At 42.9% G+C, this 18,193-nt stretch overlaps 1 protein-coding gene across 4 annotated transcripts in view; it reads left to right on the top strand.

The window, feature by feature from the left end:
- Positions 1 to 18,193, top strand: part of LOC134572801 (integrator complex subunit 6-like) — a 127,084-nt gene that overhangs the window by 32,412 nt on the left and 76,479 nt on the right. For all 4 annotated transcript variants that reach the window (XM_063432007.1, XM_063432008.1, XM_063432004.1 and 1 more), the window contains one exon: positions 7,841 to 7,990. In XM_063432007.1, the coding sequence (XP_063288077.1) occupies positions 7,841 to 7,990 (150 nt within the window). The remainder of the gene's footprint in view (positions 1 to 7,840; positions 7,991 to 18,193) is intronic.

Genomic DNA, 18,193 nt, shown 5'->3' with positions numbered 1-18,193 from the left:
GCTTCTTACTGTGTACACTGCTCGTATGACTTTCTGTTGACCAATCCGTTACAATTTATGCAAAATTGTACTCATGCACTTACCTGCTGCCAGCAATGTTCAATAAATACCACAATGTTTCTAAATTACAAACTGTATACTGCACTGCACACTTTATTTCATGACCACTTTTGTAATGTTTCTAACTTCTGCTTTTTACATGTGTTTTTATTTTTAATTTAATTTTTTAGCTGTTGAAAAACTGTTAGTATTCCAAGCCTGCATTAGTTTCATATATATTTTTATAGCTTAATGTTTATATATTTTTAACGCTACAGTGTCTCTTTAAGCTTGCTATAAAACAGAAGAAAGAAAAAGAAGAAATGAACAATCTGCCTGTGCAGACCTCCTAAATGGGGGATAATCCCTATGATTAAATTGGAAAAAGAAAAGCGAAGTAGCGGAGGCTCCAGTACCTGATAATACAAGAAATGGAAAAGAATAACGGTCCATAAGTAAAAAAAGTCTCCAAAGGGACAAGACCAACAACAAAATAAAATAGTACTATACACACAACATATATAAATTTTAAATACAAAGAAGCTGGTCCACACAATGGACTTGATACTCCTGGGAAATATAGAGAGACTCCCAGCTGTGTGTCCGTCTGTCAGTTTGGTGAAAAATAGACAAAAAGTATTTGTTTGTTTAAATACACGCTGGGTGGTCAGTTTGACTCTTGCTGCCTGTATATTGCATCTATGTAACTGAAAATCGTCAGTATAGTGATCAAGGAAAAATGTATACGAAAAGTAACTGTTGGTGGGTATTGGTGAAGAAATGCCTGTGTTGATGAGGTCTAATAACTCCTATATGGAGGCAAAACTATACCAGGAGAGGGGAGGGGGGAGAGTGTCTCTATCCCAACTGTGCCTTCGAGGGCACCCCTTACCCCAAATCTCACCCTAAACCTGTATATAGATAAAACACCACCCACTTGTCCAAGAGTCACAACGAAATCCATGTAGAAATAAATTGTTAAATTAAATAAAGTCGGATGCAAAAAAACGGAATCTATTAGGTAAATGTTCCAGGAAATCGGCAGATACTACAGGTAGAGAGTGTGGAGCCAGCAGTGCCCCAAAGCCCCTGACGTACGCTTCACTGGGCCAGCTCATCAGAGGGGTCCCACCAACAGTTACTTTTCGTATACATTTTTCCTTGATCACTATACTGACGATTTTCAGTTACATAGATGCAATATACAGGCAGCAAGAGTCAAACTGACCACCCAGCGTGTATTTAACAAACAAATACTTTTTGTCTATTTTTCACCAAACTGACCGACGGACATACGGCTGGGAGTATCTCTCTACTTCCCAGGAGTATCAAGTCCATTGTGTGGATCAGCTTCCTTGCTATTTTAATTTATAGATGTTGTGTGTATAGTACTATTTTATTTTGTTGTTGGTCTTGTCCCTTTTGGAGACTTTTTTTTTTTTTTTTTTTTTTTACTTATGGACCTCTATTCTTTTCCATTTCTTGTTTTATCAGGTACTGCAGCCTCCACTTCTTCTCTTTTCTTTTTCCAAGTGTCTCTTTAAGATAACATATAGGCTTGGCATTGAAACTCAATAAAAACCTCAGAAACTGTAATCCAGATATGAGATAAGTGTTCAGGTTTTATCATGCTTAAATGCTTGCCATTTTCCTAATTAAAAGGATACCCAGAACAGGCTCGAAACTACTCTCTTCCCATCTTTCAAATGCTCACAGCACCTGCCTAGTAAAGACTTCTCATTGAGCAGCACTGATTGGACAGTCACAGAAAGTCTGAGCTGCTGAAGAAGAGGAGGGCTTCAAATGCTCTGGATAAGAGATCCGTTGCTTTTGAAAGTCATTTTTAGATATACCACCATTGAAAATAATGCATATTTAAACACGCTTGTTTTCATTGGGGGTTTACATACTAACAGGGAATATTTTTTATTATTTGAGCTGTATAGTATCCCTTTAATCGTCATTATCCTCCTTTCCACCTTCTAATAAACACCGCAAATATATTCCCTTCTGATGAAACTTTCTAACACTTTTCTTCTTCTCAATCCTTAAAGCAGTCTTCTGTTTCCATTGAACCTTTAATTTGTAGGTAGGCTGTGGTCTGTACAAGGGTTAAAGGAAACACTAGACCCTAAAGCACGTGCATTAAGGTTAACCAAAGGTACCAAACTCTTTCTGATATTTTTAAAAGTTAAGATTTCAAAACAAAAAGTAAAAATTATTTCTTGGGTTGAGCGAATATGAGTTTGATTTTATTGTATGTATTGTTACTCTGCAATCCATGTAAATACATATGTATTTCTATGTATGGAAATATGTAAAAAGTGTTGAAATAGTGAATACATGAATTGTAATTTAAAAGTAATTGTATGGAAAGATATAAGAAAATATTATGAAAAATAAGATTTCAAATTAATTTAGCACGTTTATAAAGATATCAATCGGGTGGTTGGGGGATGCTTTTCCTCTTTTGTTTGGAGAACTCTCTCACAGCGGATGTGAAGCATTCTATTGATGAAGCACCGTAGGGACTCCGTGCTTATCATTTGCCCGATGAGATGGAGTTGCTGTGAGGAGATGATCTAGGCCCTGAATCTGAAACCATTTTTATTTTATTTTTTTAACACTCCATTAAAAATAAGTGTTTGTTCATAATTCTGGAATGTTGCTTTGATGGTAGTTAAACAAATGGTAAACCTGAAGGTAAGAGTAGCCATTTTTTTTAGACGGCTATTTTGGACAGTCTTGCGCTACCCCAGTCTCATCAATCCACCACACCAAATGTTATCTTGCTGCCATCACCAGATTATTTTAAAGACTGTGCTTCCGAAAACAATTAGTACATTTGGTAAACTCTGTCCTTCTAACCTGCTGAATTCTACATTAATTCTAGTTCCATATTTGCTGTTCTGCATGTTCGTAGATATGTTACCACTCTGTAGCTATTGGCATAGCTTTAATGGTGTGGCTTTATGTTTTACTGACCTGATAGAGTGCAGGTTCAAACCATTTCTCTGGTGTCTGGAATGTAATGATATAATGCAGGTTTATGGGGAGTTGGTGTAATTTCCTCTAGTGCCGTATGATATATTTATTGGGAGCAGAAAAACAGATTAAGTATGACTTCATCCAATCCTGTATAAATCTTAATCATGACTCATTATTAAACAAAAAAACTCCTATTTATTAACATCCGCTTTTAAGTTTATGATATATAGCACTCACTGAAGATAAGCAAATCTTTATAATGAGACTGAGTTATTTCACACAGCACAGTCTATCTAATTTAACAGACTAGGAAGCCACAATCTAATTTTACTTTGCCTTGAGCGCATTGGAGAACAGGCTCATTGACTGATACAGAAACAGTCTCTGTCAGTCCATGCTAGTTTACTTGTTCATTATTTACAATGCCCTCGCCTACTGATCTGCATCATTAGGAAAGATTGGAAAGCGAGATCCGTTTTAGTGCCATACCTGCTTCTTGACACGGGCTGCAGTCTTATCCCACTCTTTGTCTGTTAAACTACTTTGAGTTAAATTATAGGGGGCTATAGATTTCATTGCAATGCAAATAGGCAGTAATTTACGAACATCTGCATATGATTATAAGAAGTATCTAGCTTATAGAACAAGTGAGGAAATGGTGACTGAACAAATCATTTAAAAGGTTATACAGTATGTAAATTGCATTATTTGTGCAATCCTGATTTCCAGGCCATTTGCGAGAAGATGAGACCAGTATCATTTTGGAAATTGGATTTTGCTCTTCTGTCCTGGGATGAGTCACTCATTTGTCTGGCCCAAGGTTTTACAATACATACTGAGAAAAGAATTGGACCCCATATGTATTACTGCAGCATTCTCTGTGCTTTTTGAAAAAAAAAAAAAACTGTGGTTATGGGTAATGCTATTCATTCCCCATCTTAGTCCCTTTTGACCTGACCCTTCCCCCCTCCCCTTATATGGTACATTATTATGATATAAAGTGCTGACTGGTACAGAATTATCTGAAATGATCACCATACCCACCTGAATTTCAAGTTACCACATTTATATGTAATGTAGTCTGTAACTTCCCTGAGATGGTACTAAAGGCCTCCCTTGTTTGCTTTCTGTGCTACCTTTTATTATAACATTTAATAAAAGAACATGTTGCGTGCATAGATAAACAAGTGGCTCAGAGCTCTTTGGAATGTTGGCATACCTGGAGTGGATTGAGCCTTCTATTTACTTGTAACATTAGATGGTTCTGTAAGAGTTCAGTATGTCTGAATTGGGCAATATAGACTTGAGGTAGCAGTGTGCTTCAGCTATTTTAATATATTTTCTCCCGTGATTTATGAATTTGTGCCATTTGTTTTTAGGAGATTGGTGGATGTAACAAGATGCAGTTTAGTTATCCTAAGAGTTTAAAAGAATAACTATAGTGCCAGGAATACAAAGCTGTATTACTGACACTATCACACCCCCTGTCTGATTGAATAAAGGGTTAAAACCCCTTTATTTACTCCCCTTATCCTTTCTCTAATGCACATGCTTTTCTCATGCAGAGCGTGAGAACCAGGACCGACCCGTCCATAGGACAGACTGGGGTAATGGTCCCAGGTGGCACTTTAACAGGGGCGATATTTTGCCGCCTCGGGCAGCCTCTGTTGCATAGATATGCAACGAGGCGTCTCTTTAATCAGGCGATTTAGCCGGCTGCCTAAATAGTCTTGGGGCAGACTGATCCGAGGACCCAACACCAACAGGGGGCCTGGCGGCATGCCCTGGTGTGCAGCCCATCCAGCAGTCTCCCCTGCAGGAGAGCGCCTGCAGCTCAGCAGACCATGTAATGGAAGGCTCGCGAGCTCCCAGAGCGTTGTAGTGGGTTACTACGGCAACGCTCTGACAGGAGTGTGCGAGAACATGGTCTGCAGGTCACACCTGGCGGAGCTGCAGACCAGAGAGCTGGACCACCAGGGAAAGTAGCACTAAAAAAGGTATGTGAGTGTGGAGCCTCCCCCTCTGTCACCTCCATAGCCTGCTTGCCTCCCCCGCTGAGTCACCCCCATTAGCTGCTTCCCCAACTGTCAGCCCCACACTGTAATTGTCAACCTCCCCCCCCCCACTGAACTACCAATGCCACTGGACCACCAGGGAGTGAGAGCCCCCCTCCCTGCCATGTATCAAGCAGGGAGGGGGGATGGAAAAAATAAATACATAATAATAATAAAATATTAAAAATACTAATAATTAAAAAAAATAACAATATAACAAAAAACATTACAATAATAATTAATAAAATAATAATCTAACAAAAAATGATTAAAATAACAATAATCAAAATGCCCACCCCCCCACCAACACATACACACACTCACACTTCATTCATATACACACTGCATTCATACACACACTGCACTCATACATACACTGCACTCATACATACACACACTGCACTCATACATACACACACTGCACTCATACATACACACACTGCACTCATACACACACACACTGCACTCATACACACATACACTGCACTCATACACACATACACTGCACTCATACACACATACACTGCACTCATACACACATACACTGCACTCATACACACACACTGCATTCATTATATACACACACTGTAAATAAATATTCAATTAATATCATTTTTTTAGGATCTAATTTTATTTAGAAATTTACCAGTATTTCCCACCCTAGTCTTATACTCGAGTCAATAAGTTTTCCGAGTTTTTTGGGGGTAAAATTAGGGGCCTCGACTTATATTCGGGTCGGCTTATACTCGAGTATATACGGTAACTGCTTTATGTTCAAACATCCGTTTAAATCTTTATTTTCCTATAAGCAAGTCTCTGTCTCACTCTCTCCCTTTTGCTTTTGTGATTTAATGTCTACAGGACCCCTCAATTATATACCCTTCTTTATTATTTTACTGCAATTATCTCTCTCTTTCACACTGATATATACATACATTATGCTAATCTTTTGACTTTCAAAGAGTGCATACAACTCCCTTTACTAAATCACAGGGTGAGGAAGATCCACAGCAATTTGTGGAAGTAGAGAATTTTCTTTTATATCACTATTACAAATCACAAATATGGATTAGATTCTAAATCATGGTACTCAGACCAATAATTAAGAAATCCATGCTATAATTGCATTTTAAATGGTAGTAGGGAGCTGATCACAATGCTTGTGTTCTGCATCAGTTTTTCCAAATTAAATTGCCTGAAGTAAATATATGTAATGTAAGTTCACCATATCAACCTTTGTGGATTTAATATATAATTTGTGCTAGGCAGCCATGGGGTCTTCCAGCAACTGCTCACACTACTAAGCTGTCTGTTCCTTCGGAAAAAACAACACTTCCAAATTTAGTATGCATCTGGTGCTTTGCAGTCTTAATTATGCTCAGTGTTTGAAAGTAGAAAAGGCAAGGTGAAGGATAGGAAAATATTACAATTATAGATCACTTCCCTACACATCTGTTCTTGTTGTTATAAGCATCACTTCTATATTAGGAAACCTTTATAGATGCTGCATTTTACGTATATGTGTATAGAGATATAGATAGACACACACACATAAAATGCAGCATCTATAAGTGTGTGTGTTATCTTAAGTATGTATCAGATTGAGGAGTTGGTGGTGGTGGTTTGGTTGTGTTGCGTTTTTTGGTTGTTGTTTTTTTGCATTTGGGGGAGGTTATGTTAAGTTATTTGATTTGTAATATACCCTGTCAATTTGCAACCTTGTTCTTTGTACTGTAAACTGTAACAATGACATTTGTATTAAACAAAACAGTTACTGACAGTCAAATGGATACTGTAACCCTTTATTTAAAAGAAAAGAAAATCAACGTTAACATGCCCTATAAGACTATTTATTTATTAGATCTCCATCCAAATTTCGCAAAAGAACCTGCAAAAAAAGTTTTTTGTTTTTTTTTATTGCGTGGAATCCAGCCCCCGGTGAAGTTCCCAGTGCTATCTTCCACGCCTCTTCCGACATCACCAATCGCCCTGCACGGCTCAATCAAATACTCTCATAGAGAAGCTGGGGGTGGAGGGCATGGAAACAAAAAAATATTGGCTATGGAGGGAGGAGGAACACGAAAGCAAGCTTTCCCTGGCAGGTGTGCTGCTGGCAATAGAAAAGCTGATTACATGGCTGTGCCGACAACATACATAATGTTTGCACAGAATTGTTATTGGGCAGCACAGTACAGATTTCCAGGCTTAAGTCACGAGTGTAACTTGACCCCAGCACAAATCTGATTTATGTCTGGATGTACAGCATAAAAGGCAGAAATTCTGCACATCCTCCTACCACCATGACTTTTTAAAAAGTAATTGAAGTGGTCATGGTGGTTGGAGTAACCTTTTAAACTAATTATGTCTGAAACCGTGCATTCTCCCAGGGCTTGAAATAGCAGCCAAAATGGCTATGAATATTTTGGTTGCAGTCCGTAAAACTAACATGGTGTAATGTCACTTTCCAGCTGTCAATAACCCATGACTGCTTTTAAGCTGTTGATAGCATTCGTGCCGTTTTATTTTGTATCTTGCATTCACAATATAAAAAAATTTTGGGGGAAAAAAACTAACATGGTGTAAACGTTAGTAAGCCAATCCTCAGATCTTACAATTTGTATATTGCATTTCATTTGTTTATTTACATTAACAAAAGTAAAACAATTCTTTTTGATTTATTTGCTCAAATAATGACCTTTGTATATAACTCACCGGTATGTTAATTACTTTTATTCTGAATTTTTCTTTATTTTCAAAAGGCTGGCTGGAAGGAAAATCATGCAACCTTTATGAATGAACTAAAGAATCTGCAAGCAGTGGGGCTTACAACCCTTGGTCAAGCACTGAGGTCATCATTTGATTTACTCAATTTGAATAGATTGGTGTCTGGAATCGACAATTACGGACAGGTACGTAACACAGACCGGAGATAAGAAAACAAAGTCTCAGTGTATGTTCTGTATCGGTTTCCTGCCGACTTTATCTTTTTTTGTGTTTGTTTATCTTGTCAGTATTTTATTTGTAATGGTGTGTTTTTCTTTGCAATTTCAGTAAATGTAATGTGGCAAGTAATTATGTCACACCCTTGGCGTCTTAAACACTGGCTCAGTACCCTTGCAAAATAAAGTTTAATCCAATAATATTCAGGAATTACGTAAATCATTATTAAAGAAACACTGCAAGTACCATAATCATTTCAGCCTTCTGTACTGGTTATGAAACTAGAAGTGCCACGGTGCCCTCCCATAGTAAGTATTCAAACCAATTACGAATGGTTTGAGAACTTACATGGAGTTTCCTGGGAGTCTACTGGAGCCTTCTCTAATGTACCACTGTAGAAAGGTCTAGCGTTTTGGGCCAGCTCATTGGCTGAAACTGTGAAAAAGGTTTGAAAATGATGCCTTGTGTGCCCCTTTCACTCGTACTATCTGTTATCTTTAGAGGAGCTGTGCTGTTCTGGTCTGGAGGCACCCTGGATTGTATCTTATGCTTGAGTGTAACTGGGAACCACTGGGCCCTGTTGCAAAAACTAAAGACTGTCCCCTCTTGTCGCTTCACGCAATGCACCTGTCATGAACGCGGGCTATTGGCCCAGCCGAGACAGTGGGGAGAGTGTGGAAGTGAAAGGGTTAATTACACCAGACCCCTGGTTACACTAAATTAACCCCTGCAATCCCTTCTACACTAACACCCTAGTACACACTTTACTGCCACCACCAAGACTTTATATATGGGCTTTTTAGGTTACTCCACACACAGTAGAATTATAGGATCACAACCTTGCTTTACTGATCAGACATAATTAACCCTTTTGGTTTGGTAACGTGTTTACCTGAGCTTTCCTCAGAAGGGTGAGCTCATAGAGAACAAAGACATAAGCTGAATAAGTAAACATTTAATGTGACAAAAAGGATTCACAGTGCTGGGTACAAAAATACAGAAATAAATGACATACAAAAACACATAACAAATTGCAAAAAACAGTCCATAAAATAGGAGAAAACACAACAAATCCTTACATATATTTACCGATTTTATATAATTCATGTGGGAGATTCAGTCTCCAAGTAGTTGTTGAAAAACAAAATCTCTCCCCGGATAATCCAACATCCTCATTATATATCTCAAAACTAGTTTCTAAGTGGCCAGACCCCTGGGTGGATCAGAGGGGTTTGGCCTGGCAATGTGTTGTCCACTCCATATTTTCTTAAATTACGTTGTCCTTTGAATAACGCAAAGTCAGAGCATACGCACCAACACTTTTTATGACACCCTATGTCCAGCTCTGGTGATGGTTATCTAGTCGTTACATTTTAGGGCTTAGGCCTGGCTTTGGATCAAAGCCTACAACAACTCCTCCTAACATATATCAAATGCCAACTCATGCTTTGGCAAGACTGCACCAGAGAATGATTTGTGATGACTGGCTGCGTGTGATGTGTGATTTGTAGTTTGTAGCTGGCAGGCTAAACATAATTGTGTGTGAGGGCTGGTTGTATGTAATTGTTTGTGGAGTTGTTAAAGTGTGATTGTGTATAGGGTTTTGCTGAGTGGGAAGTCTGGCCAAGTGTGATTGTGTGAGGCTGGCTGAATTTGATTGTGTGTGAGGGCTAATTGACTATAACTGTGTGTAGAGTTGTCTCAATGTGATTGAGGGTGGGGCTGGCTGAGTCCCATTAAAAAAAAAATAATAATAAAAATAAAAATTTCAGGGCTGGCTAAGTGATTTTGTATTTAAGGCTTGCTAAATGCGATTGTGGATGAGGGCTAGGCTGAGTGTGATTGTGCAAGTGTGATTTGTGTTTTTTTTTGTTTTTTGTTTTTTAAATATAATATATCATTAATAAACTCCAGACTCCCAATGCACTTTAGCTTACAGAAAATCTTTATGTGAGAAGTGTGCCCTATTTTTTTTTTTTTTTTAATGTGTGCAGATTTCAATAGAAATTGACCCTTTGGCTTTCAAGCACACAACCGGTCCGGTTACTACCTGGTTTGGTTAGCTTAGTTACACTGAACTCAAGGGGCAGCAATTGCTCAGAGCAACTGCCTTGCAAAGACTTCTCATTGAGCTGCATTGGGAAGTCTGTGATTGGACAGCCACAGAAATTCTTTGCAGGGTTAGGTTTTGCAACGGTTTCGGACAAGAGTCCTGCAGCTTTTGCACGCTGTTTTAGCTCTACCCCCAATGAATAAAATGCATGTAAGTTTTCAATTAAGGTACATCCTCTAAAATAGATTTTTCTTTCTTTTGTATTTGGGCAGTGGTTTTTTTTTTTTTTTTTTCCCGCTTACCTTATTATACAGGATGGGGACATTAGAGTAACAACCCCTGGATGTTGGGCTAAGGTAACATCCTGAGGACGTACTTGAAAACCAGAGTAATCTGAATGTACCTTTCCTGATTAAATACATTGTTGTTGTTGTTGTTATTATTAGCATTATTATCATCCCTGTTGGTCAGTGTGGTGCTGACTGCATCCCTGGTGATCCAGTGGAGAAGTGTGTGGTTTGCACCTTGGCTTCTCTGGTCCAGCACTCTGATTCCTGAGCACCAGAAGTATGAGGGAGCATTAAAAGTATTCCCTGTGGTAATTTACCGTATATTACAGACTATAAGACACAGCCATATATTTAAACCAGAAATGTAGAAAAAAAATAAAGTAACCCGTAACATAATTACAAAAAACTTTACCTTTTGTGTCTAAGAGATGTAAAGTGTGTGGCTATAGGGGATGTAGTGCATGCTCAAACTCAAAGGCTAACACCGGCCAAATATACAAGGTTTAAGTTTTATGTGGGTCGCAAAAAAAACCCAAACTTCAGTTTTCATAGTAAAGTACAGTATAAAAAATGTTGCCTGACACTGGGTGTCCTCAAGCTCATAGGGCTTCAAAGTAAACAAAAGAGAAAATTTAATTTAAGAAGACGTGCATTTGCATATAACCAGTGTTTCAGTCCAACTACCTTGACATATTGAGAAAATTTTGGTAATATGACTGAAATGGTGAATGTATGTTTTTGCACAACTGTACAAGAACAAACGTTATCTTGTTGATGTTGCAGTCCTACGAGCGTGTTCTTCCCATTGGAAAGCATTGGAAGACTATTGTGCATGTGTGGCAAAAAGCTGCACGGCCAGTCAGTATCTCCATGAGGAGCATTCACCGCCTCCATGCAGACACAATCTAATACACTGCCCGTCCCCCCATTCTAATACAGTGCTGCCAAATCCAATACACTGCACCCCTCCCTCTACTCTTATACATCACCCCCTTCCTTACGGCATCATCCCCCCCTCTCTATCACCACTCCTCACACACACACACACAGTATCACCACTCCACCCACACACACACACACACACACACACACACAGTATCCCCACTCCTCACACACACACACACACACCGTATCCCCACTCCTCACACACACACACACACACACATTATCACCACTCCTCACACACACACACACACACACACACACACAGTATCACCACTCCTCACACACACAGTATCACCACTCCTCACACACACACACACACACACACACAGTATCACCACTCACTCACACACACTGTCACCCCCTCACACAGTCACCATTCCTCATACACGCAGTGTCACCATACTCCCCCCACAGCAGGCCCCTTCATGCTGCCACAATCACCCTGTCAAATTAACCCCCCTATTTCTGTCACTCACCTACTCTCACTCTGTCACACTCTTCTCCCCAACCCTGCCACACTTATCCTGTCACATTAATGCCTGTAATCCTGTCACACTCTGCCACACTCACCCTTTTACATTAATCCCCCACCCTTCCCCTTAAAGGGATACTCAAGGCACCCAGACCACTTCTGCCATTGGAGGTGTCTGGGTGCCAACTCCCAATACCCTTAATGCTGCATGTGTAATCATTGCAGTTTTCTTAAACTGCAATAATTACCTTGCAGGGTTAAGTCCTCCTCTAGTATATTGATTTATAACATACGTTTAAACAATGAAATATGATATAAGAGCCTGCTTAACAGACTGTAGTAGCTAGGTGTGCTCACTGGGTGCTGTAGGTCACTACACCTGTGTTGCGTTTGGAAGATACAGCGGCATGTTTTAGCAGTATATGGACATTTGTTGTAGCGTGTTGTTTCATACTGGAGCAAAGAAAATAATATATAACAGAAACTAACTAGGAAAATCTGCCGTTGGTATGTCAGGTTGCAAAAGAAGAAGGGGTATGACCCCCCGACGTTTAGCCCACTCCTGTCATAGGATGGATACTGTCCCGGCTAATAGAGGCATTCCAGTCCCGTGCCTCGGCGCTCCACCGGCTGCGGGCCATGACAGAGTCCATATCGCCAGTCCCATTAATCCCATTTGGGGCTGTGGTCTGACCTCGAGGCCCTGTAGGGAGTTGCTTGTAGTTGTGGATAATGTAGGTCTTCCGAGGTAGTGAGTTGCGTCTCGGTTGTTTTTCCTATTGGGACCAAGATTTAGGATGGTCACTGGTCTTTGCCGGGCGGATCCTTCGGGTGTGTTTATGTGGCAACCGCTTTGTCTTCAGTGGCGTTGCTGCGCCAGAGCGTCGCCCATGAGTCGTGGGCTGCTCAGATGTAAGCGGTAAGGTTGGCTCTGGCTGGGTTTCAGCAGGCTTGTCCCGGCGTGTGGCTAGTGTGGACCAGAATTTGGCGAGCAGGGCGTCTAGCTTCTCCTACAGGGTTAGTTGTGTAGGTCGAGGTGAGGAGACGCACGAGGTGTCCGCCATCTTGGCCATGGCAGGTGGGTTGTCCCCAGTGTGTAGTAGCGGAAGCTTTACCAGTGAGACTCTGTTGAAAGTTGCCGGCTGGGGGGGGGGAGGTTGCATGCTAGTCCTCCCAGTTGAGTGCTCGATAGCAGGCTGAGAGATCAGCCGCCTCCCTCTTGTGCGTTGCTAGTCGGCCCCTTGTAGGCCTCGAAGCCCTCTCCGGGGTTACCTGCCGATCACGGTCAGAAACGTTGCTGGTTTAAGAGCTGGGGTTGTCTCCCGACACCGTGGTGTCCAGGGATGTGTAGGATTGGAGTCGCAGTTTTGTAATTATCGCATATTTAGGAGCCCGATTGCACGGAGCTCACAGTGTGTGCGACCGTTCAGCGCGGCTGCCAGGCGCCGCTCCCTGTCACACTCCTTTTTGAAACCATGTCAACCATGGGGAAAATATCTATGGCACTGGAAAAAAAAAATGCGATAGTCAATATATTGCCAAATTGGCACTGCACTAAAAAAAAAAGAATGGTTTTGCAAAAGATTTTGGCAGAACTCTAGAGACTAGTCACGATCGTGACCTTTTTTTTTTTTTTTTTTTGTAAATCTTTTTATTAAGTAATCATATGTCATGTAAGGCAATCAGTATGAGTAAACAGGTGAAACTCGCAGGTTTCTAACAACTATAAGATAAACAGTAAGTCAAAATGCAGATGTCTCAGCATTAGTATCAGCAAGGAGGCACGCAGGGCTCCGTATGAAAAAAGAATAACTTAAGTGTGAGATAAATGGTACAATAACATTGTTCACGGGAGAAAGGTAACATACAGGATGACATTTTCAGGGTAAGTTGGAAGTATCATACAATACAATGATATGTCGTTAGCTATTACGTATCGTTATTAGACATAGTAATCTGGGAGCTTAATATAAACATATGCGGTGTAGGCAGTGTCAGAGGCACCGGACAGGGTGAAAGCGTTAGATTGGGATGTCGAAGGATCAGATCAGTAGGTGACCCGCCAATCCCTTTCTACTGTGGGTTCCCGGGACGGCGTAAGGTTCTCAGGGCGATCCCTGGAGGGTGGGGGTAATCATAGTCGAGAGTCTAATTGGGCGTGCCCATGGTGCACCCCAACATCTCCATGTTATAAGTGGGTCAGATTACGGTCTCCCTTCCCAACCCTCCAGTCAGGGTCTGTGAAATGCGAGAGTCCCAGTATGCTTTTGACCTGTCGTCCTCATTGATAGTGTAGCAAGCTCGCTTTAGTGCATATGAGTAAGTGGTGGTCTGTTTATCCAGCTAAGCTCAGTTTTGAGTGTGGTGTATGTCTATATGGTTAGCGTTGTGTGCTGTGGGCCTAGGCCTTTCTACGTCTCAGGGTTAGTCGGGGTGATGCGTGTTGCTAAGTTTAGCTCCTGTTCCCAGAGCACGGGGGTGTGTCCGAGCCCTGTGAGAGTCAAGAGTATACGTTCCCTAAAGGTGTATTGTGTTGTATGTGTAGTTTTATATCCCTTAAAATCTGGTTTATGACCTCCTGGTCTCAGTCCTCCGGTCCGAGTCTTGTGGGGTGGAAAGAAGGTGAGGAGGGGATAGGTGGGGATAGAAAGGGGAAAAAGAGGGGGGGGGGAAGGTGAGGATAAGTAGGAGGGGGTCTGGTTGCGTCAAGTGGGTCCCACAGCTTGTGCCGCTCCGCTAGAGGTTGCGGGAGTGGTGTCCGATTGTCTATATCGAGTGATGTATGTGAACCATGGGAGCCACATTTCTAGATGTTTCGTTTCACGGCCTGTCAGGGAGGCCTGCATGCCTTCCGCCTCATATATATCTTCAACCCTTCGGATCCATTCTTTCTTAGTAGGTGGATCGCGTTGTTTCCAATGTGCTGGGATATTTGCTTTAGCGGCGTTAAGTAGGTGGCGTAGTATGGATCGTTTGTATGTCCGGATAGACAGTGGCGATATGTGAAGTAGGGCTAGTTCCGCGGTCCATTCCGGGATGTCTCCCAATATGTCGGAAACAGCGTCTTTAATCATCGCCCAATATGGAACGATGTCCCTGCAGTCCCACCAGATATGCATAAGTGATCCGCGGTCCGTCTGGCATCTCCAGCACAGTGGGGTGATCGATGGATAGATCCTGTGGAGTACGGTCGGGGTCCTGTACCAGGAGGAAATCAGTTTGTAATTAACCTCCTGATAAAACGAGCTCATAGAGCTTTTCTGTTGCCAGAGTAAAGCCGTGTCCCACTGTGCTGGGGTTAGTGACTTTCCAAGTTGGGTTTCCCATTGGCGTTGAAAAGTGGTGGCCTGGGTCGAGTCTCCTATTAGCAAGTGTTGGTATAATGTCGAGATTGCATGCTCTAGTTGCTCGCCTCGGTCGCAAAGGCCCTCAAACCAGGTGAGATCTCGGTGTAGACGATCCCTGTGTGGAATTGAGTTGTAGTAGTGTTGCAACTGTAGGTACCTAAGTACCGCGATAGGTGTCCCGGGGTGTGTACCCATGAGAGAGGTGAAGTCACGTAATTTGCCCCTGTCAAGGACCTGGTAGATGGGGATATATTCCCTGTCGCTCAAAATGGGCCATGCACCCGATGGTATACCTCCAGCAACCTCCGTGTTGTGTGTGAGTGGGATCATGGGACTAGGGGAGGGTGAGACGTGGCTCGCACTTCTCAGCGACTTCCAACCAAGTAACGTCTGTCGAATCGGGCTTCCTTCTTCCTCGTTGGGTGTTCGTCCCTTTGGGTTCCCCCAAACCTCCACCTCAAGTGACGGCCCCGCTAGTCCCCTGTCTAATGTGACCCATTGTTTTTCCACTGGGCTGAGGTGCCAGTCCAGAATCCGTTGCATTATCGTAGCCTGATGGTATTTCTTGATGTCTGGAAGGGCAAGCCCTCCACGGGGCCTTGGGCGGCATAGGATATCATGTCGGATCCTGGAACGTCCTCCGCGCCACACAAACTTGATGATAGCCGTTTTTAGGGAGGAGAAAAAGGTGCTTGGGATAGCCAGTGGAATCGTCTGCATGAGGTAAAGGATCCTTGGCAAGATATTCATTTTGATCACGGCTATCCTGCCGTGCCATGTTAGATGAGGATGAGACCACCTTTTCAGGTCTATTATAACAGATTTGAGGAGGGGGTCAAAGTTGAATCGGTAAGAGTCCTCCGGGGCTGTGGTTACCCAGACTCCCAGGTACTTCATTCGGCTTTGGCACCATGTGAAGGGGAATTGCTGGCCCAGGGATATATATTCTTCTGTAGGGGTTGTAATGTTCAGGACTTCGCATTTGGAGAGGTTAAGTTTGAAGCCTGAAATGCGGCCGAATTTGTCGAATTCTGAGAGGAGATTAGGAAGAGTTGTCCTGGGATTTTGTATGAAAAACAAAAGGTCATCCGCGTATGCGGCTACCTTGTGGTTTGTTGTCTGCCATGTGTACCCTTGGATGTCCGGGTTCATGCGGATCGCCTGGAGTAACGGTTCTAATGACATTGCGAACAGAAGGGGGGAAAGTGGGCAACCCTGGCGCGTGCCATTATTGATCGCGAAGTCCGCGGTCGTGGACCCGTTGACTCTCACGGTAGCGCGTGGATTACTGTATAGTGCCGATATCCAGGCCAGGAATCTCTGCCCAAATCCCATCCGTTGTAATGTTGCCAGCATGTATTTCCAGTCGACCCTATCAAATGCTTTCTCCGCATCTGTTGAAAGAAGTAATAGTCGTGTTTTGGTCATTCTGGCGTGTTGCTGGATGGAGAACAGGCGAAGGGTACTGTCTCTCGCTTCTCGTCCCGGGATGAAGCCCGTCTGGTCCACATGGATTAGGTCCGGCAGAAGGTGGTTCAATCTGCTCGCCATGACCTTTGTAAACAGTTTGGTATCAACGTTCAGAAGAGAGATGGGGCGGTAGTTGCCGCATAGTAGTGGGTCCTTTCCTGGTTTAAGCATAACTGTGATGGTAGCTGCTAAGGACTCCGCACCCAGGTTCCCACCCTCGCCTACCGCATTGAGCGCCTTCGTCAACCAGGGCAACAAAAGGTTAGAGAATCCTTTATAATATCCGGACGAGAAGCCGTCCGGTCCCGGGGCTTTGCCTGGCTTGGTCGTTTTGAGGGCTGCCGCTAACTCCTCCACGCTGAGCGGGGCGTCAAGTGCGTTCGCTGGGTCTTGGTTTATCATATTGGTGATCGTGGTGGACAAGTATTCCGTTATGCGCCTATCGTGGTTTCCGTCTTGTACTCCTTGTTGGGGTGGGCGTAGGTTATAGAGAGTTTGATAGAATGTTCTGAATTCATCGGCTATTTTTTGCGGGAAAGAGGACAGTTCGTTGGAAGCTAAACGCAGTTTCCGTATTTGCGTGCGAGGCATGGGGCCTTTTAATAGCCTTGCTAGGTATTTCCCCCCTTTATTGGCATGGGCATAATAAAATCCCTTTGTGCGTTGTATGGTACGAAGGTGTTTTTTAGTGATGAGCTCCTTAAGTCTCCTCCTGTGTTCCATCAATTCCCCATAGACACTGTGTAGCTGTGAGCGTTTATGTTGACCTTCTAGTGATGATATCTTCTGGTATAGGTCTGCCATTTCAATCATAGTTGTTTTTCGTTTATGCGAGGCGATGCGTATAAGTACCCCCCTGATGACACTTTTGTGGGCTTCCCACACGGATATTGGAGAGGCGTCGATTGTATCGTTCTCCCTGAAGTAGTGTTCAAGGTCCTGCTTTATCTGGTCCTTCACGGTGGGGTCTAGTAGGAGTGCCTCGTTGAGTCTCCATGTCCATGATGTGGGGCGGAACAGGGGGGACTCCAACTCTATCCAGACCGAACCGTGATCCGACCATGTGGCGGGGTCTATCTCGGATCTAAGCAGGCGGGTAAGACCTTCTTGTGCGATGAAAAGGTAGTCTATGCGCGAGTAGCGGTTGTGGAGGACAGAGTAGTAGGTGTAGTCTTTGTCCGACGGGTGGAGCGTTCTCCAACAGTCGGCCAACCGTAGCTCCTCCAGGGATCTGCGAATAGATCGTAAGCTGGTCTGTGGGACGCAGCTATGCCCCGAGGAGGAGTCCAGGAATGGGTCTAAGGGTACATTGAAGTCCCCCCCCACAACTAGAATACCATCCGTGAAGTCTTCCAGTAGATGTAGGGCGTTTCGTAGGAATGGAGCTTGCCGCCGGTTGGGGGCATAGATATTAGCAAAGGTATATATTTTATCAGCAACAATCCCTTTGATGAAAAGGTATCGTCCTTGGGAGTCTTGAGCACATTCAAGTTCTTTAAACTCGAGTTCGGCAGCCAGGATGATAGCCGTACCTGCCTTGTGGGCCGTCGGGTGGTTGGAGAAGAAGTTATGTGGGTAGTGTCTATTTTGGAGTG

This window comes from Pelobates fuscus, chromosome 9, assembly GCF_036172605.1.
Source record: "Pelobates fuscus isolate aPelFus1 chromosome 9, aPelFus1.pri, whole genome shotgun sequence".
Classification (NCBI taxonomy): domain Eukaryota; kingdom Metazoa; phylum Chordata; class Amphibia; order Anura; family Pelobatidae; genus Pelobates; species Pelobates fuscus.
This window is presented reverse-complemented; position numbering and strand designations above follow the sequence as displayed.